Source organism: Pogona vitticeps, chromosome 7 (genome assembly GCF_051106095.1).
Source record: "Pogona vitticeps strain Pit_001003342236 chromosome 7, PviZW2.1, whole genome shotgun sequence".
NCBI classification, from domain to species: Eukaryota; Metazoa; Chordata; class Lepidosauria; order Squamata; family Agamidae; genus Pogona; species Pogona vitticeps.
The window spans coordinates 29,992,277-30,013,832 of record NC_135789.1 but is presented as its reverse complement, the minus strand read 5'-3'; the positions used below and the strand labels follow the sequence as shown (position 1 = coordinate 30,013,832).

The window sequence follows — 21,556 nt, the reverse complement described above, 5'->3', positions numbered from 1 at the left end:
ACCCTTCTGTCCTGCACAAGAGGGGAATGGCTCATAGACCACTGCTGACCTCAGCATCCGTCGGCTGAGGCAGTTGCCTAACCTCCTCTGGAACTGAGGGATCTGACATGACAATAAGGATAGACGTTTTATCACAGATTATATATGTACACAAACATACGCACACACGTGTACACACATGCAATCATACATACACTCTCTTGGCATTTTTGCTCAAAACACGAGTCCAAAGGGCTGAAGTAGCTTTGAAAGAATAAAGTAAGGACTGGTTTGCTTTAGGACTGAAACCTAGTTTTCCACTAGCATTGGAGAACAGACCCTCAGTTCAAAACATCCCCCTTTTCTTCTTTTTACATGATCAGCTTCCATGACCATTTTCCAGACACACAGGTTTTTTTTAATTACCCTTCTGAAGCTATTCATTAGAAGTGCAGAATTTACTGTACACAGGAAGATGCTAACAGCTGCTCTGTCTGTGGCTTGACAAATACCTTTTGCATGCACTGGCCTCTGCAAATACTTAGAAGAGACATTCCTTGTCCTGCATCCTCTCGCACCAGCGATATGTGTGGGCGACAGAGGAGATTTTAATCCCTTCAAGTTACAGTGGATTACAGGTTTATTTTCAATATCTGAAATCGTGTTTGTTTCATATGTGCAACTCACTGCTGCGACACACCAGCACCTGTACAGTGTGTTGTACATGATGCCAAATGGCAATTAGTGGGGAATTTTTTCCTTAAGCCCATAGCTTGCCAAATCCATCAAATCAAAAGGTATGGAAATCCTGTTGCAAAGACCCTAACCCCACCCCCTTTTAAACTCAGTTTCATTCCAAATGCTTTTAATTCTGTCATAACACTATTGCATTTAACTCTTTGTCCTCAACCCCCCAACCCAAAAAGCTGAAAATCCTGATAAACCACACAATTAAAGTAATGAAAACTGTCTCCCCTGCCAATGAGGCGCCACTTCCTCCGCAATACCATTTAGTGAAATCATTAAAAAAAAAAAGGAGGTCTGTCATCATTCAACCCATCAGAAATGAACACAAAACATAATGAAAGTTTCCATTAAGCAGCAGGGAATTTCACAAGCTTTGTCAGACCAAACCATCTCTCAATTAAGGAATAGAGAGGGGGAAAAACAACTGGAACAGTTGCCAAGAATGGTTTAGAGCATTTTCACACAGTTGGCTCGGTGCTGGCCTGGCCTTCATGTCCAGCCACATGAGATGGGGGCCTGGGGGTACAACAGACTGCATCACTCCTCTAGACTACAGAAGTCTGCTGGATTTAAATGCTAGAAACCCCTTCACCCTAAAGAGAGCACTTCTGGGTTGTTCCTCTAAGCCAGTGGTTCTTAACCTTTGTTACTCTGATGTTTTTGAACTGCAACTCCCAGAAACCCGGGAGAAGAGCCTGCCCATGAAGTCTTGGGCAAACTGCACAGTGCTGGGGCATCCCCCCAAAAGGAAGGGAATATTAAACCACTTCTGAGTATTCTCTACCTAAAAAAACCCTGGAAAAGGCATTAAATTATAATTACTCTATTTGGATAAATCAAATTTCAAATGCCTCTATCTTCTTTTGTAGTTGCCAGGGTTAAAGCTCATGATTTTGTGCTTATAGTAGAACCAAAAACACACAGCACTGTATAAAACAGATTCTCAAAGAGAATTAGAATTTTTTTTCTTCCATATTAAATCGCTCACTTAAAGGAAGTCATTCCAGACTATTTAAATTTTGACTTTCGGTGCATGACTGTGACCACACCGTCCATTCAACCCAATTCCAAAGCACTCACATTCATCACCATCTTTCACACTTTCCTTTTTGATCTTTCACTGCATTTCTTGGGCCGCTTGCTTTCTACTGGTTGCCGTAAACTAAATTTTCCTTAACATTCATTTTAAAATCATCATCGCTGCTTACTTCATCTACACTTAACAGAGTAATCTTTGAAAACCCATTGCACTGTCAATAACAAATACGTACTGTCTGGATACTGGATGTTGTTGAGAACTTTGTTGTTGATAACAGTATCCTCCTTCGAGTCAGTGAGCAAAACGTTTCTCTCACCATGTCCCTGGACTGCAGACTCAAAAGCAGGGACAGGAGCATGCATCTTTATCACACTTCTTTCTCTCTCTCAGGGACGTGGTGGCGCTGTCGGCTAAACCGCAAGAAGCCTGTGCTGCAGGGTCAGAAGACCAAGCAGTCGTAAGATCGAATCCACGCGACGGAGTGAGCTCCCGTCGCCTGTCCCAGCTCCCGCCAACCTAGCGGTTCGAAAGCATGCAAATGCGAGTAGATAAATAGGTACCATCTCGGTGGGAAGGTAAACAGCGTTCCGTGTCTAAGTCACACTGGCCATGTGACCACGGAAAGATTGTCTTTGGACAAACGCTGGCTCTATGGCTTGAAGAGCAGGATGAGCGTCGCCCCCTAGAGTCGGACACGACTGGTCAAAAATTGTCAAGGGGAACCTTTACCTTTACCTTTTCTCTCTCTCTCTTTTTTTTACCTTTGGCTTCCCTGTAATTTGCCTTCCTCTTTCATTACAGCTTTTGGTTGCCAGCACACATTATATTAACAATTATGTAAACGTCTGTTGACAAAAGGTCTCTTGAATCAAGACCTTTTGTCAAAATCCTCTTGCACAGCTACACAAATCATGTAGTTTTTGGAGGCAAATGGCCTCAAGTCACACACTGAGTCATGCTGCTCTGTATGTAAGAGAGAGAGTCTACAGCGCTTCCTTAACTTGAGGCAGTTTACTTCCAACGGTTGCGCCCTTTGTGCACTGCTAGCATGACAAGGCAATAGGGTTTTGGACTCTGTTTACTAACGTCCCCCATCAGCTTGCTGTCAAAGTTTTTCTTTCACACAATAAAGCAAATGTATGTATTGTTTATGCAATAATCATCACCAACATCATCATCTTAGAACTGCAGAGCTGGAAGGGATCCCTGTCAAGGAGGCAGAGTGGGGAATTGAACTCCCAACCTGTGGCTCTAAAGACAGATACTGAACCCACTGAGCTATCCAGCTATATTTTAATATATATTAAAATATAAATGGATAGCTCATGGGTTTAAGCACCAGGGAAGCATTTTTCTTCATATATGTACTTCAGGACAAGTGTCACAACACAAATATGGAAATGTATCCTCTTGAAGAGAAAGGTGGGTATCTACATAGAGGATATATTCTCCTCAAGAGGATCCAAGAATACAGTACATTTCCATATTTCTGTTGTGACATTTCTCCAGAAGTATATAGATGAAGAATAATGCTTCCCTGGTTCCAAATCCCCCTTTGAACTCAAACAGTGCATACCTGGTGCCTTTTCTGCACTTACTCTACCATGTACTATTTTTAAGGAAATTATATATAAGACATTAACATTATTGGAGTCATTGACTTTATCGCTCTGCACTTATTAATAAACTGGGTAATTTTTACATTAGGCAATAAAATTTCTAAGCTGTCCCTGTCAAGGTGGGGCCCCAAATTCTAGAATAAGAGGATAAAATTACTATGACTGCAGTTTGTAACTTCTTAACACAGCCAAAGGTTTCCAAGACGAAGCTTAAGAGCAGGTGAAGCAGAAAACGCGTGGTTCTATTGTGGTTACTGCTGAGCAACCAAGATTATATATTTAACAATATATAAAAGATCAATCCCAGAATGAAGCACGCCAGTAAAGGAAGGGTTTCAAATATGGATTTCATTAGAACCTTTGCCCACATTTTAATATACTGCTCTAAAAAAAAGTTCCAACATGCAAGAATTACATTCGGTAATTTGTCTTCAGGGTCTACGTAGAACATTTTCACTGTGCTATTGGTCAAACCTGAAACACATCACTTAAGTGATAGTGTCTAATAAGCTACCTAGTCATCTTAGGCCACCTAAACGCTGCTACCACTGAGTCACCTACCAAGTTACGTTTATGAAGTACATCTGCTAAAGAATTACTTTTGTATTAAGAGACTGGAAAAACCTACAGCCACCCAAGATGTCTGACCACATACAAGCATTTTAACATCTGCCTTCCTTTACAGAGCAACCTAAATTATTATTATTACTTTATTTAACACAGAGAAACACGCTAAGTCAGCCCTTGAGGTTGCCTAAAAAAAAAAACATGTCACAGATGTGAGCAATACAAAATGCTGTATAACTTGGAATTTAATCCAAGGCCATGTGAGACATTTCAGTTCATATCTTTATTTTGAGCTGGAGGAGTCAGTGCAAGGCAATTTCTCTTCCCAGTTTTCATAGACACAAAAGATTTTGCAGTTTTATAAGAGGTGGTAGAGTTTTTAGCAGGATGGGGAAATTTGCAGTTTAACCTAAGAATCAAACACTAGGTAGACCAGAGTTATCAAGGTTTTAGGCTTATCCCACCTACAGTTAAGGAACTCTTACTTAACTCTACGACTTTTAGGCAGCTTCCACATAATTTTTTTGTTGTACATTCAAACCATGTTTATGGCATTTTTCAGGCGACCAGACATGCTCTTCTTCCTACCACATCATCAATCTGTTTTATTTCCTCCCCACTAAAATGTTTCAAAGAGGAAAAGGCAGAAAAGTTGCATATTGCTTTTGGATGGATTATATTAGGACTCCTCTACATGGAAGCATCCTTGGTCTAGCAGTGAACCTACATATTACATTTGCATAACTTTACACATAATACTTCCCAGAAACCTCTACAGTGGGCAGTTCCAAAGCAGATGTAAAAACTTCCCATCACAAAGAAACCAACGGGAATTCGATCCTGTTGCTGCGAAGTCTGGAAGGCAGAGAACCAGACTGTTAGCCAGATCTTCAAAGGTGTGGAAAAAGGCAACCCATGTATTCAAGGTGATGGAGCAACTCCGCTGTGATGACAAATGGTTACAACATTTGGACTTGTTTAGCTTTATAAACAAAGTAAGTAATGAGAGACGCGACTATTATGAATTGTGTGGAGAAAATGGATGGGAAAATATTTTGATCAGGGCTTATCCAGACAAAGCATCTGTTCAGAGAGAAGGGCCAAGTTTTGCACTGATTTATCAGTATTTTTTTCTCATCATCCAAGTGAGGAAAGTCTGGTCTCACTTATATTAGTGCTTTCGGGGGGGGGGGTTGACTTGAATTGACTTTCAATGACTTTTCATGGAAACATGTCTTTGGATTCCAGTGGCTGAAGAATACGAGTAAAATGGTGTTACTGGGCTTATATCCCATTTGGGAACTCCTTAGAGGCCTTTATTGAGTTGCTGGACCAGACAAATCTCTGGTCTGATCCGGCATGGCTCTTCTTATGTTTTTAAATCCATGGAAACACACAGAGGCACATGTTATAAGACTTGCTCTATCAGATAACAGTGAAATATCTTTGGTAAAGCCCAGGCACAAAATAAAGTCTTCCACAGAGCTTGCTTTATGTTTCCAAGAGTGTGATTCGGCTAAGAGGACTGACATCAAAAGGATTACAGGGCTTTAGCAACATAGCTGACAAACTATTAAGCTATGATGTTGAAACAGCCACTGAGCTAAAAGCCGGAGCTTTTCTTTTCACACCTGGGAATGAGTTGCTTATCTCAGGCTATGATCTCTTTCGAGGAACACGCCAAATCTATCCACTGGCAGCCCCCACATCGAAGGGTACTTTTTAAAAATAGCTTCCCAGTAAAAGGCTGTTTCAGCACCACTGATGGCTATCGGCTTTTTCGTTACAAAAACCTCTTTTATTCCTCTCCTGATCCTGGCTCCATACGCTGGCTATCCAAGACCTCCTATTACAAGCTTGACTTTCATCTGATTCCAGATCCCACTCAATAACGCATCTGGTTGCTTTTAATCAAAGATTATATACTTTCTACCGAGCGGTGTAAAGAGAAACTGAAATATATTTTCAAAAATAATAATTTACAAAGTAAAACCAATGCAAACTTAATCAGAAGTAAACACACTCAGATCAGTGGGACTTACTCACAGGTAAAAAAAGTCTTCAATTACTTTAGCATAAAGCGATTTAAATTATTCTCTCATTACAGCAATGGACTATCAAAACCATCCATAAATGGTTTGACAATACAAAGTTGCAATTAATTCCCTAGCTCTTTGCTGTTACCATAAGGGCTAGAAACCTGAATTTGAATTAAAGGTGAGATTCCCAGGATACAGATTTTGCATCCAACAGGAAATTCTTATTTCCAAAGTACACCTGTAAAGCCACAGAAGCATACACACAAATTTCAGTCTTTTTAAGATGAAGAAAAGGAAGAAGCATAACCTCATGTCTTTGGCACTCAATAAATTTAATTGCTTCATTGCAGAAAATATTTTGATAGTTTATAGGTGTCAGAAGCCATTTAACTGCAAGTCAAGTTTGTCTGCTTCTGTCTTGCCTGCTCTGAGTGGCAGAATAACACCAGGGTCACAGGCAGAGAGGTGGCTTTTCACATCAACTACTCTATGAAATTATTTTGACTGGCAATGCCTTGGACTGAACTTGGGACTTTCTGTATGCAAACAACATGTTTTGCATATATCACTATATTAGAGCACCTTCCTGTAAGAGGAAACAGGCTACTCTTTCCAGCCCTATCTCAGCCTAAACACTGGCCTAAACTGCCTTATGTATGCAAACACATGAATGCCTCCTATTGAACTAGGCCACTGGTTCATTTGTTCAGTTGTTCCCAACCAGTTTCTTTGTATCACAGGTGGGACACAGAGTTTCCACAACAACTGGAATTCATTCTCTCTCCAATCTTACATTGATATGCCATTTCCAACCTGACCTGCCACAGATTATTTATCTGAGCTTTTGGCATGCTAACAGTAACTCTGGACACTCTTCTCCTGTCCACCAATTTATCATAAATTTAACCTGCCTGTCAATTTATCATAAATTTAACCAAATCTCAGAGAATCAATTTCACTTTTGCTTCCACTATGGTCACAGCGAAGATTAGGGCATTCTGATCTGTTTTACCAATTTAACCGTGGACATCATGCACTTACAAGTAACAAAAATTTGGGGGTGTGGTTTGAAAATCACAAAAATATGGCATCCAACTTATTTCAGATCTCCCAATAATCCTAAACCAGCTCGGATTGGTTCGTGTCTAACCAGCTCCTTCCCTTCATTCCCCCTTTAACTTGGTATTTTCTGAATCAAGAATAGAAGAGCTTTGGTCTGGTTTAAGGTTAGCTGACCTTGACAGCCAAGCTAGTAACAACAGCAGGAGCCATGTTTCTGTAATCACATGCCTGTTCTATTCACACAGTGACTGGACTGTTATTTGTTCGATGGAGGATAGGGTTCATGTTCAGACTATGGATCACCACGCTGGGTGAGGGACAGCTAACTTTATCAACAAAGGGGCTGTATAGGCACAATGAACAACACACTTTCCATTTTCCTCCCTCACCACCCCAAAGTCAATGCAGAAATTGGTTTTCTTACCAAAATGAACTTGACTGAAAGGTAAGATGGGGAAGGGCAGAAGGGCTTACACCTCTAGGCGTTAAGAAACAGCAGCAGACCTCACCCCTGAATAAGCTACACACATGACTGAAATAACAAGGCTGTCTTCATCTGATTCCACTCTAAGCCTGTGTGAAAATCTGAACGAAGGAACAACTATATTTTCAACTACGATTGCTGGTGGTCACAGCACAAAAAGTTATGTGTGTTAATACATAGAATTCTGCACTTACTGATCTGCGGAGACGGCAGGATCCGCGCAGCTCGGATTGGGCCGTGTCTAACCGAGTAGAGTTCTTGAGCCTCCCCGCTGATCTGCATGAGAAAATAAAGAAGCACACCCATTTTAGTGAAATCTTTAGTGAAATCAAAGGTGCACACCCTTACTAAGTAGGTTTGTAAGCCCAGCGGTAAACATTGATCATCAGCAGAATCAAGACTATAAACTACAGTCCACAAACAGTTATATTACGGCTGAAATCCTCTTGCTTAGCAGAATATTTTGCACCAGAGAAGGTCCCATCAAATGAGTGAGGATTTGGTGAATCAAGGCCTCTGTAATGGATTTAAATGGACCTACTCTAGTTGTGTCTTATTTAAACAGGTCTCAACTAGAAAAGGCCCATTTCTATCAGTGGAACTTATGGAGGAATGGGTTTGCCAAATACCCACTGATTCAACAGGCTAATTATAGTGCAGCCTATACTATGCGTAATAACAGGATTTCAGACTACAATACAGTACATTTGTTAGTCTTTAAGATGCTACAGGACTGTATGTAACTTTCTGCTGCAACAGAGTAACATAAATGGTCAATAAATATTTTCCAGACTTTCTGCAAACAACTCATCACAATGCATTTTCAAAACTGTTTGTAATGGATGTGATGCAGAACATAAAACTTCTGGGAAACCAGCAAACATTCTGAAGTAGTGTGTCAAATTGCTGAGAACTCTAAAACAGATGTAATAAGACTGATGTTTTTAAAACCAATATGCTGACATAAAGAAAGAAGTTGGGGAAATAGCAACTTATCGCATTAGAAACACAAGCTAAAACAAAGTGTTTACAAATCCAGAAATATTAAGCCATACTTCTAAGTTAACTTCTCAAAACTGTTGCCACTGTTTTGTCTTTCCACTCATTTCTTATAGCTTGAGTTATAAATCCAGGATGATACAACACAATCCAGCAGTTTGATATAGATGTTCTATGGTCTTAAAAATATCAAAGTCTTATAGTCTTAATGTATTCGCGAAGGCTTTCACGGCCAGGATCTACTGCTTGTTGGGGGTTTTTGGGGTTCTTTGGCCGTGTTCTGAAGGTTGTTCTTCCTAACGTTTTGCCAGTCTCTGCGGCCGGCATCTTCAGAGGACATAGTGCTGTCCTCTGAAGTTGCCGGGCACAGAGACTGGCGAAACATTAGGAAGAACCACCTTCAGAACATGGCCAAAGAGCCCAAAAAACCCACAACAACCATCTTATAGTCTTACATTGTCTTATATCTGTGATTGCACTTGTAATTACGTACGTCAGTAAATCAGTAGCCCTTAGAAATCTCTGTGACGCAATGCAGACATTACTTTTCCTCCATGTAACCCAGAGGTAGGTAATTCCCATGATAGTTTTAGACTGCAGGCCCCATAATTTCTCTGATTGGACTATGCTGGTTGATGGTCCTTTAAAAAAATTTTTTTTTTTTTTTGCAATGGGCAACAAATATTTCCACCTCCAAATTTTGCTTTCACATACAAAACATACTCTCTGGCATTGCCCAATCTAGATAGGCGTGGCAAGAATTCAGGCCCAAAGCCTGGAGGGCCAATATTGCTCCATTTGTTTTAAATCGAGATGTCAGGAACTGCACTGCGGACTTCCCACATGCAAATCAAATGCCCTATTAATGAACAACCATTCCAACCCGTAAATCATAAAGAGGAAGCACTTTATATATGTTCGAACCATTTGCCCATCAAGCTCAGTATCAATCTTCAGAAAATGGTAAAAAACGTTTTTTTCCCAGCACCAACACCCAAAAAAACTGATCCTTTTAGCTGTAGATGACAATGTCTGAGTTGCAACCCTTCTCCATGGAAAACAGTATCTCTTCCATTGAGTAAAGCTTGATACTGTACTTTCAGACATGAAGAGAAGACAGGAGATGTCTATTATATCCCTAATCCCCAAGCCAGCTAGCTTCTTCAGTGTCTCCCAAATGGAGCTAAAATATAGATGTTAAAAGGGCTTGTGGGGAGGAGATGGAGGGAAGGAAGCTTTGAATTGTTCAAAAGGCACCTGCAGAAAAACCTGTTCATGGCTATCACTCTAGACACATTCCAGCTACACAACCATTCCCTTATGGAAATTCTCTGGCAATTCTAAGTTCCTTCACCTTTCCCTTTGGCCTTTCAAAAAGCCACAGGCATTTTTGAGACAGGTTTCAAGAATGGAATATGAGGCTTAAAAGCAGCCTCAGGTGTTTCTTCCCACCAAAGGACAGATCGACAGCCGCAACCGTAGGCAGGGGACTTGACAAGTTTGGCTGGAAGAGGACTAAAATCTAGGCTGTTCAGCTTGAGTCCTACATCTGAAGTGCAAGAAGCTTACATACCAGATCCAAGTACAGCAGTAAACCCCTACCCCATCTGTGAGAAGGGGGGAAAGACTGAGGAACTGAAGGTATGCCATCGGTGCCTTTCACACCCGTGGCCAGTGCTTTTAAAAGAAGGAAAAAAGGAAAAAAAAACTTCAAGGATATATCTGAATCACTGTCTTAATTCTTGATGACAGACTTTGTTGTCTGGGAGCATACCAGCTCAAATCCATAACAAACAAAACAAAAGGAATCCCATTTCTCTTGCTGTGCGAACAAATATTTTCCAACCATAGAAAATAACTTTCATATGAGGAGGGGGAAAGAAACATATTTTTGTAACAGATGGAGAAGGGGAAAAAAAAAGACTGTGCTCTCACTCTCCAGTATCTTCATCCATTTTTCTGATTCCCCATCTTGACGATGAAAATCCGTTCCCCTGAAATCGCTGTTAAGCAAAATCATCGTCAAGCAAAAAAAACCCCCATTGGAATGCATTGAAAACTTGTCAATGCGTTCCAATGGGGAAATACCTCATCATCCACCAAAGATTGCCCATAGAGCCAATCAGCTGTTTAGAATCATTGTCTTCCAAAGCAGGGGTCCGGAAAGCAGCCATTTTGCGGAGGGAGGGAAGCCATTTTGCGGAACCGGAAAAATCATTGTTTAGTGAACAAACAGTTCACGAAGCAGGCTCCTAATCAACGTAATGCAGATTTCCCCCATTGGAACCATCGTTTTTGCGATCGCAATAGCGATGGAAAAAATGTCATCGTCAAACGATTTCGACATCATGCGGGGTAAGCATCTAGCGGGGCACCACTGTATAGTGAAAAATTCTTTTAACATTAGGCAATGAGCTGAAAGGTGCCCTCTTCTGTAGCAACACCAGGGGAATTTATCTCAATGTGAATGGGCTGAACAGCAGGGTGGGAAGGCCGGAGAAACACTTTAATTATCTAAATAAGAGAAGAGAGATTCATTATTTTGGCAGACAGGGTTTGAAAGGCACCACTGAAAATTGGAGGAGTCTCCACAAAGTCTTGAAATTTGGCAACCTTCAACTGAGTCGACAAACAGTAGTGGCTTCTTCTTTTGAGCAGCTGATGAATTGGCTAAACCAGTTCCCAATTTTAATACTGTTTAATTTACTAAAGCAAGACAATGACAACACATTTGTTTTCTTAAACTTTCTTCAGGGACATTGAAAAGAATGAATAACTCGTGCTCGGTGCAGAGGTAATAGTGGGATTGTAGCATGATTCTGCTTCACCCAGTAGACCACCTTCTGGGAGGGAATCACCTCCCACTTTCTGCAAGAATATACAGTATCATTATGTCAATTAACTCTTAATTACTGCATGATCTCCATTTTCCAAATCAAATTTCACTTCTGCAGTTACCCTACCAGTCGGGTGCTGTTTTGGGCCCAAACCCTGGGTCTATGCTATATATACTGTACTGTATACTGTATACTGAAGCATAACACGCAATTTAGCACAAAATAACCCTCCAGCATTGTCATGTAGAATATGACACTGGGCAGTACATCAACACAAGTCCTCAGCTCTGTTTTCAACAGCCTTCCTAAAAAAGTAGCAAGTCTTCCCATTTCTCTAAAATTTAGCAGAACTTCTTCTCTCAAACAATGTGGGTGAGCTTTTCATGCAGACACGGCATTTCGTAACTTCTTTGATACAGATGAAATCGGAAAAATAACAGTAATAGTTTCACCACACACACACGGACACACACCTCTCTAATGTGCAAGATAAACTAGTTCCAAATGTTTTCTGGTCATGATGTGAACTTCCAAATATGAGATAAGGGGGAGCGAAGAGGAGGAAGATGAAGTTCTAATTCCAATAAAATCTCACATTACCCAACTCACCAATCATACCTTACGACTCTTGTTTGATTACATTCCACAAACAGGCAATTTTATTTCTTTCTTCTCTCTTTTTTAAAACAGCTTTTAACCTTCTCCCCCCCAGACACACACTTTTTCTTGGAAAGAAAACAAAAAAGAAGCTGGGGAAAAAAAACTGCTTCCTCTTGGGCATCACAGATTAATATGCCACACTTAAAAAAAAACATATCTTTTGAGCTGTTACTTTGGCCCAACTGTTACAGGAGACCTTTGAAGCAAATCTAAATGGGATATTCCATTTGCAAGTAACACTTTGGTAGTCAAAAGATCTTACTCTGAGAGGATTTAATGCAAAACTTCTCAGACTGGAGAGAGACACCATCAGAAAGGAAGGGCCGAGAAGTGTTTCCAAATCCTGTGTAACACCATTATGGAGGGTGTTGGCTTAGGAACTGTCATAAACACTTCATAATCACTCAGACACAAACCAGTTTGCCTGGAGCACATTAGTTTATTAAGTGCTGAATAGGTGTCCGGCTGAACAGAGGATGAAAGCACAGCACTTCAGATAAAAGTTAGTTTCAGTGTGCAGCTTTGTGCACTGTGTGAAACGACTGGAGCTCTAGGGCTTTTTTTTTTTAAGGAGTGGAAAGGGCAAACTTCTAAACACAGATTTTAAAATGAGGCAGCGCCACATTGTTCCAGAGGACAGATAAGATAATGCAATATCCTTGTGCATTACTTTAGGTATGTATCACACTGTAGCGGGTGTGAGAGACTAAAATTTGGCTTTCAAATTAGATTCTCGGGAGCAGTAAGGCTTTCTAAGGATCCGTCGGTCACAATGGACAAGCAGGCTGGGCCCATGCACTTTGGAAACTGAGCCAGTGCCTGAAACACACTCCAAAAAACTTCTGCAATCTGTGGGCACTTGTTTCACTTGTATCCTGTCCTTCACCTGGGACTGAGACTCAAGGCAGCTTGTGTTTTTCTGCAAACTAACTGATATGGAGAAGTGCGTGAGGAAGGCAGCCTATGGAACTCTTTGCTTTAAGGAACTACCTTTAAAAAACAGTTGGGGATAACTTTAGACCCTCTAGTTCCTTATTATGACCGTAATGGTTGGGGCTCATGCAAGTCATAAGACAAAACATCTGGACAGTTCAACATTTCCATTTCCATTTCACACCGAGTTCCAGTGAGATCTGGGCCTCCTTGATTACTGGAGGATGGCATCCTCTGAGAAGCTCAGACACAACGTGCAAACTTCCATGAAGAACACAGACTGTCTAGGAATCAGGGGGTTGGGTTGTTTCGGGTGGTGTCAGTCTGTACTGAGCACAGCCCTGCATCCTCCATGTCCTGTACGAACAGAGCGCACACACCTCTCTCCCAAAATATGCCAGCATTCTTCAGCAGGCGAGTCACACATAAAGGATCCTCTGAAGGCAGAAAGAATGAAAATCAGCTGCTTTTACTTGGGCGCCAACTCATGAAACAAGATCTGGAATATCATTTCTGTCTACCCACTTCTTTGTTCCTAACCGTCTTTCCGCTGCTCCAGACACTGAGAGAGCCAAGCTGGTTTTTAACTCAGTATCTTAGCGACACCTAATGCTCACAGACAGAAATGATGATTTGCAGCAGCACAGTCCTTTAAAAGGGAGTGGGAAGAAAGAGAGAGACCCTTCTTTGTTTACAATACAAATAAACAAGGAGCACAAATGTTTTTTGGGTACTTCTTTCCTGTCACTAAGGAAACATGTCAGACTAGCCCAGTATTAGAGACATGCACCCCTGCTTCATACCACAGACTTGGTAATAAAACAGACTGAGCTTCTTCAGTAGACTGTCTCTCTCCATGTCTTACACATCACACAAATATATTCCCCTTCCATCCTAGCTCCAGAAATGAGTTAAGATCTGGCTGTTCACGCAGGCTTTCCACAGCCTTACCCTGGATTAATGTTGTTTTCTACTGATATTCCATTATTTTTTAAATAATTATCTCTGTTCTGCCACCATCTTTTGTTTCAACTATTTTTATATTCAGCTAGCTTAGATTTCGTTTTCATATTGTTTGATGATTTAATTTGATTATTATTGGATTTTATTTTATGTCTATGTTGTGATGTTGTAATCTGCCCAGAGTAGTGACCTGATCACTAGATGGTTGGGGTAAAAATTTAAATAATGTTTTTAAACACACACACACTCTCTCTGTGTGGTGTGTTTAATTCCTTACAATAAATGGAACCAGCTCCAATCAGCTCAAGTAGTGTCCATGGCTTGTCGCCTCACCGCTTTGTTGTCTTCATTACAACAACCTTGTGCTCTAGGTGAGTCTGAACAAGCATGACTAGCCTAAAGGCATGGGTCAGTAGAGACTTGAATCTGGCTTAACCAAGTCACATATCACTGCTCTAACCATTACACTATACTGATATAATAAGGTTTTCACCTGGCAACAACAACGACAAAATCATAAAGATGGTGCTAGGCAGATCTGTATGGAGAGGTCATTCTACTGCCCCAGTGGCATTTGCTGGGAAGGCCCTGTGCTTAGTAGCCACTAGGAAGGTCCTGTGCTTTATTGCTATTGGATGGCACAGGGCCTTCTCAGTGGCCATCCAATGGCAATAAACAGAAAAGATCTTAGTTTCAGTTCAGGGTATCGTCAAAGTTCTGTACACTTTCTACCACAGAACTCTTCGTCTGATTCTCAGATGTCTGATCCCACACCTCTCAACACGCTACAAAATACTACCAGACAGAATCAGGATTGCCTGAAGAATATGCACAATCTCATACTAAGGGAGTTACTTACAGGTATACTCCATATCTGAATCCCATCACTGTAGCCAATCATTAGCAGTAAAGGAGGTTCGTTGCCAGTGCTGTGCATCTCATGCAGTTCCACATTCCTTGCTATATCTAAAGGTTACAGAGAAAAACCCAGGTGGGAATGTTATTACTGCATACATACATACATGAGTGTTTAGAAAAGCCCTAATGTTGTTTCTCTTTATCCCTGCCTGCTAGCGTACAGCTCCAGGCAGCTAGCAACACATGTTGGCAGGGCTTGGTCCTTGTTAGCCTTTACTGGGAATTTACAAAATCCAAAAAGAGGTGACCAAAGGCTATTTTGCTAAAATATTATTGCAATCATGAGACAAATTCTGCTTGGTTTTCCTATATTTTTAATATGTACACTTGTTAGCTAAAATTTCTAATACGTGAGCAACTTTATAATATACTAACAAGTACCAATAACTTTCTTAAATGTATGAAGATAACTCTTTTTTGCATCTCAAATATATACCAGAGAACAGCAAGTGGTAACAGACACTCCACATTTATGGCACTTGGTTAGAATATTGTAAATGCTCACAATAATATAGGTGCATTGCACTTTGCCTATTAATACAGCTGATTCCCAGTCTTTTCACTGGATTCTGAAAGGCATGATAGCTAAAGTGATTTTTCAACAATTCTTATAAGATACTTGGGCTTGGCTGATTAGACTGACCTTTTCCTAACCTCCTGTCTTTCAGATAGATGTGCTGGGCTGAAGGTATATTGGGGCTGCAGGCTAGAGATAATGGTAGCTACAGTTCCACACACCTGGAGGTCACCAGATTCGAGAAGGCTGTCTCAGACCCCTGTTCACTAACATAGACTCCATTCTCACTTTCTATTTCAGTCTCTTACATTCAGGTACACCATATATACATTGCTGCTTCTATTCAAGATTGTGAGCAAGTATTCAATATTTAATACCCTGAGCAACATCTAGTGTTCATCGGGAGGTAATTGGGAGAGTTCCGCTTTTTAAAACGACAAAGACATACTTAGTTACTTCCTAGGGATAGCCTTGCTGGTCCGTTGCCTAACAAGTTCTATTTCATCTACGTTTTTATGGACTGTTTTGTTGTTGTTTAGTAGTTACGGTAAGTCATGTCCGACTCTTTGTGATCCCATGGACCAAAGCTTTGGTTTCTGGGAAACATTTCTAGGGAAAGACTCTATTAAACCTGGATCGCTGTGCAGAATGTCCTGCTCATGATGGATCCCTGCCCACTTCAAGGGGCAACAATAACCTGAAGCAGACTTTCAGATGTTGAATGAGGTAGCATTAACTGTATGTATAGCAGAAAGTGACCTTCAGACAACACAGATTCCAAAACCTTCAGAGTTGTAAAGTGAAAATTAGCACTTTTAAACATATTCATACTGTGAGAACAAAGTCAGCAAACCTGCAAATGGGCAGAGAAACATACCATTCAAGTCAGAATTTTCAAATCTAATCCATACAATTTTCTCTTTTTCCTCTATTGGAGTTGTGCCACTGTAGGCCTACAAGAAAGAGGAAGAGAAAAAAGTTTAAAGTATTTCTCCTAAAAACTAATAAAGAAACAGAGACACTACACTGAATTTGCAGTCATTAACAGAGACCCATGGAATGACTTACATCTGTAAGACAACAAATCACAAGGGACTTCCAACAAAATGTTACACCTATATCCTCTATTCTAAATGGAATACATAGGGTTCCAGACAACCAGCCACTCTAACCAAAAGCTGCTACTCTGTTTCCTGCCCAGTTTTCCAATCCTCCTCCCATTAGACAATTTACAATTCATGCTTAGTGAGTATGCTCAGTCCTTATTGAGAGTTGTGGGGGGTGTAGCATTTGAGACCTACTTCTTATATATTTTTTGGGGGGTGGCATCTGGAATTCCTCCCAGCAGACTTCCATTATGACTACGACCTTATTCGCACTCATAACGTGAGTTTGCTGTTGAATGTTTTTAAAACCCTGGCAAACAATCAAAACCATCATACATTTTTTAAAAAAACAACAACATAAAGCTATAGTTGACTAAACAGTCTTCTGTTAGAACGACAAGACTCCTCAGTGTTTTTCTGCATTTTAAATTGCCACTGATCCTACCTTTCTCTCTCTCTCTCTCTCTCTCTCTGTGTGTGTGTGTGTGTTTCTTTATTTGGCTTCTATACCATCCATCTGCCTACTAGGCCACTCTGCGCAGTTTACATACTAAACATACACCATTCCAAACAATAAACACAATGGTATAAAATCAAGATAAAAATAAAACAAACAACAATTTAAATAATAATACAGTAATAAAAATTATATCAAATAAAATACAGCAAGACAGCAGGACTGATAGTATAAATGTTAAGACCAGTTCCATTCCCTATATTGGTTAGAAGGCAGGGAAGCAGGCTATGTATTTTAACAAAAACAAACATGACTTTAGTGCTCTTAAAATTCAAGCTTACCTGTGGTACAACATCTTGCAGAAATGTAACAACACTCTCCATATATGACTGTTCCCTGAAAAGTGGAAAAGAAATTGAGAAAGATGATTGCCCGTACATATCCCCCAATACAGTTGAACTACACTGAAATACAACTTATTAAGGTCACAAAAAAGTGACAGTGACATTTCCAGGAGAGACTAAGTTTCTTCACTTTAAATGCTCATACACCTGAAAGTGCCACACAGTAAAAAATATCCCAGGGACAACCATGTCCATACAAGCATATAGACACCCCCTAATCAATAGAAAGGCTGATATGACCCAATCAAGCTCAAATATAAGTGCGTAAACATTAGACAATCCTGAGCAAATATTCATACATATGACACTTTTTAAAAAATCATTTGTTAGCTTTGCATCTTGCTGTTTGACTAAAGTCCACAAGATGGAAAAACTGATTTTTTAAAAAATTACATTTTGTGATCACACACGAGACATGTCTCATCTTATATTTTGGCTGAGAGCTTGTCTGAGTCAAAGCAAGGTGTCCCTCATCTAAGGAAAGTAAGAAACACGTAATGTATTTATCTTATTTGGCAATGTGCAAAACCCTATTACAAAGATGCTAGGAGAGTCTTTATGTTATTTAAGATAACAAATTGAGAAAAACCTAAATGAAACCTGCAGTCAGAATAATAGGCTTCCTCAGCTTCTGAGATGGCAAATGACTGTTTAAAAGCTGGTTCATTAGGAATACACCAATAGGAACAATACTCTCCCACTACATACCTATTATTTATAATGCAAGTTATGTCTTGCAAGTTATCAATAAATTAGAGAACGCATTAAACTTTGGAAGGAGACTAGGGTATTTTCCAAATGTTTTTGGACTATGATGCAAGTCTCTCTCACCAAGTACTGGCCATGTTGGCTTGGATTCTGGGAGCCCAACATCTGGAGGGCCACACATTCCCCACCCCGCTAAGGGTTGACATAACAGAAATATCTTCAGCAAATATCAGTATTAGCGATGTTGATGGCACACTCTTAAAATGTCATCTTTCATTTGCAATTCCATATGAAATGGCTCAGGACTGCATCTACAAAAGCAGTGTTCAAACACTTACGTGACAGCCTGCGGACGAACCACGATTCCTCCAGTACATCGGCTCGGTCGGCGGGGGGATTCAGCAGCCATTGCTGGTCTACAGATTCCTGTAGGGAGAAGAAGATTTTTGTTAACTTTATTTTTATAGAACATCTGGTAGTTTTCCACTCAGTGAGGGGACCTTCCCTCCACGCACATGAGCACATTTGGCCTTTTAAGTGGCCTACATCACACACACTCTACTGCAGCTTTCCTCAACCTTGAACCTTCTAGCTACCCTGGATTACAGTTCTCAGAACTCCCTAACCACAATAGGGTAACCAGCTAGAAAAATGTTGGGCATCACAGTTCAACATGTCTGGAGGACAAGAGGCTGCAGAATGATGCAGTTTTGTATAAGAACTACTTCCAGGAAGGAGGCAGAGAAGTTTCATAAACACTGGATTGCCCTTTAAAAATAAAGTCAGGGATAAGGGCTCTGTGGCCTGCTTAAAGTGATTTGACTGAATTTTTCATCATCCTTCTCGACAGGCCATACTAGGCAGGGCTGATGAGAACTACAGTCCAACAATATCTGGGACCACACATTCCCCACTCTAGTTTTAAACCATAAACTACTCACATGGGTATATGTTGTGAGCTGGGCTTCTAAAAATTTCAGAGTACAGTCACATTTGAAAAGATATGTGTGGGACTGCTACACTTACATACATACACAACCACACATTTTCTCCAGTAATACTTTTTTCCCCAGACAAGCAAAAAACAAGCATGAAAAGGAAGTTGCATCTCTCCAAATTCCGTTAAATTTCAATTTTTCTTTAATGCCAAACACCCATTATTTTTATAATTTTAAGGCGTTCTAAGAATGTGATCAAAACAAACCTGCCCACAGCACACTGACCAGCAGGGGGCAACAGGATCTGCAGTTAAACCCCACTCCACCTGACCCGCAAATGAACAACAGGACTGGCAGTGGAATAAGGCCATAAACTTAAACAAACAAAAACACTGGTGACACTTGGTGCCTCTTGCTTATGCTGACCAGACAAGAAAGAAAACCACATCCCTGTAAGTTAAAAAAAATGCACAGAAGGGGACATTTCAGCAGGCAAAGTCTTTCATTCGCATGTAGGAGCACAGCTGAATTAAATCTGAGTCAACTCTAAACTACCAATATAAGCGTAGGTTAGTTTATTTGTATTTTATTCAATATGCCACTGTGATATTTATAAAGGAATTATCCACTGATGTAACAGCTGCCTAAAAACACTGCTATTGTTTCTGAGTGTTACACTTATTGGTGTTCAATATACTGTATAGTTAGCCTCACCAATCACTATTAGTAGAAAAGCAGATTAGAGGAGGTGGAAAACATTTGTGTTTATATGGATCTATAGTTACCCTGTTTCCCCGAAAATAAGTCCTGACTGTATTTGCATAAATGTAGATTGTTGTACATGAAAAAGAAAAACATGCCCTGAAAATAAGCCCTAATGTGTTTTTTGGAGCAAAATATAATATAAGACCCTGCCTTATTTTCAGGGAAACACGGTATGCCCGTGTGTGTATGTATCTGTATACTGAAAATAAAAATAAATGGCATGTGCATATAAATACAAACATTATCTATTCTACATAAACACTCCTTCACCCTACTGCCACATAATTTACAGTTACGCCGCCTATGCTCTCTCCTTTAAACTACCACATTTCCCCCCCCCTCCCATATACAGCCTCCTTATACAAGTGATAAACACCCATATTTCTATGACTACAGGCATAACACAGAAGGCACAAACAGACACACACCTTTGACTACAAACTGCCACTGAGTCCATGACCGAGGAAGCCTCGGCCCTCTCCCAGCGCTTAAAACCATCACCCTCCTCAGTTTACTACCTGTGAGACCTTGGAAGTCCTAAGCTAGTTTGCTCTAGGCAGGGCAAGGTCTCCCAACCCTGTCCCCCCAGGTGTTCCTGATTACCATTCCCTTCAGCTGTGATGGCTGGGGTCTCTGGGAGTTGTAGTCCCAGACCACCTGGGTGGCCCAAGGTTGGGAGCCCCTGCTCTAGAGCCAGAGTTTTCCCCACCCTTGCTTTGACTCCACACTTTCCCCCCTTAAAGCACCCCCTAGACAGCAGGGGTTGCCCACCTGGGCTCACCCAGATGTCCCGGGACTACAACTCCCAGAAAAAAATCCAGCCAGAACAGCTGGTGGGGAAGGCTTCTGGGAATTGTAGTCTAAAGAACACCTGGGTTGGGGCACCATAGCTCTCTACAGGCAAAGCTTTTACCTCACGACCCCTGCCCCAAATTCCCCTTCCCCTCACAAATGCCCCCCCAAAAAACTATGCCCTGAGGGCCACCTCAACACCTCCCCAGTCCTCCTCCTCAGCTGACCTTCCTCCTCACTTTTGTCTCCCCCTCACAGCCTCCCAGGGCTCCTTCCCCGCCCCCTCCCCCCCAAAAAAACCTTCATGCTATAAACCGCCTTGGGTCCTTTTTAAGGAGAAAGGCGGGCGAAGGGCATATATATATATAAAATAAATGAAACATTCTCCTCAAGGGTCCATCTCCCTACAGCTTTCTTCCACACACACACACACCCTCACAAGCGCCCTTTCCCCCCTCACGGAGTCTCCCCGCCAGCCCCACTTCCACTCCTTCTCCACAGCTTCCCCCCTGTTCCCCTCACCCCTGACCGCCCCTTCCCCTCAGCAACCTTTCCCCCCCTCACAACTGCCACCCTCCCCACAACTGCCACGCTCCTCACAACTGCCCCCTCACAGCTCCCCCTCCCCCCTACGGCCACCCCTCCCCCGCGCTCGCCTTGGCTGTTCTGGGTCAGCAGCATCCCCCCTCCTCCCTCCCTCGCTCCTCCTCCTCCTCGGGAGCCCCGCCCACCGCTCGCGCTCCGGGCTGTTCCCCTCACCCTCCCTCCGGGCTCCTTACCGGCGCGGGACGGACCTCGCCTCCCTTTTTCTAGCTTTTTTTCACCCCCTCGCTGGCAATGTTTGGGACCCTCTCGCCGGCCACCGAGCCGCCAGCCAATAGAGAGAAGAAGGAGGTGGGACCAGACCGGCCAATTCCTCCAATCCCCGAGCAAGAGGGGCGCCGGGGATTGGACGCTAGGGGTGGCTGCGCCTGCCGCTTCGGAGTGTTTGCTTATTTCCCAATCGCAAACTCCCCCCCATTC

General features: G+C 41.6%; 1 protein-coding gene across 5 annotated transcripts in view; it reads right to left on the bottom strand.

Moving 5' to 3' along the window:
- The window catches only part of BCAS3 (BCAS3 microtubule associated cell migration factor), a 410,844-nt gene extending 389,402 nt beyond the window's left edge, over positions 1 to 21,442 (bottom strand). For 3 of the 5 annotated variants that reach the window (XM_072978539.2, XM_072978537.2, XM_072978538.2), the window contains exons 1-6: positions 21,313 to 21,442; positions 18,377 to 18,464; positions 17,268 to 17,322; positions 16,241 to 16,316; positions 14,788 to 14,894; positions 7,731 to 7,812 (exon numbers count right to left, since the gene is read on the bottom strand). In XM_072978539.2, coding sequence (XP_072834640.2) covers positions 7,731 to 7,812; positions 14,788 to 14,894; positions 16,241 to 16,316; positions 17,268 to 17,322; positions 18,377 to 18,447 — 391 coding nt within the window. In that variant the 5' untranslated portion in view covers positions 18,448 to 18,464; positions 21,313 to 21,442. Of the gene's footprint in view, positions 1 to 7,730; positions 7,813 to 14,787; positions 14,895 to 16,240; positions 16,317 to 17,267; positions 17,323 to 18,376; positions 18,465 to 20,169; positions 20,704 to 21,312 lie in introns of those variants that run through there. The other 2 variants (XM_078379287.1, XM_072978540.2) reach the window with 2 other exon arrangements.
- Positions 21,443 to 21,556: the final 114 nt, after the last annotated feature.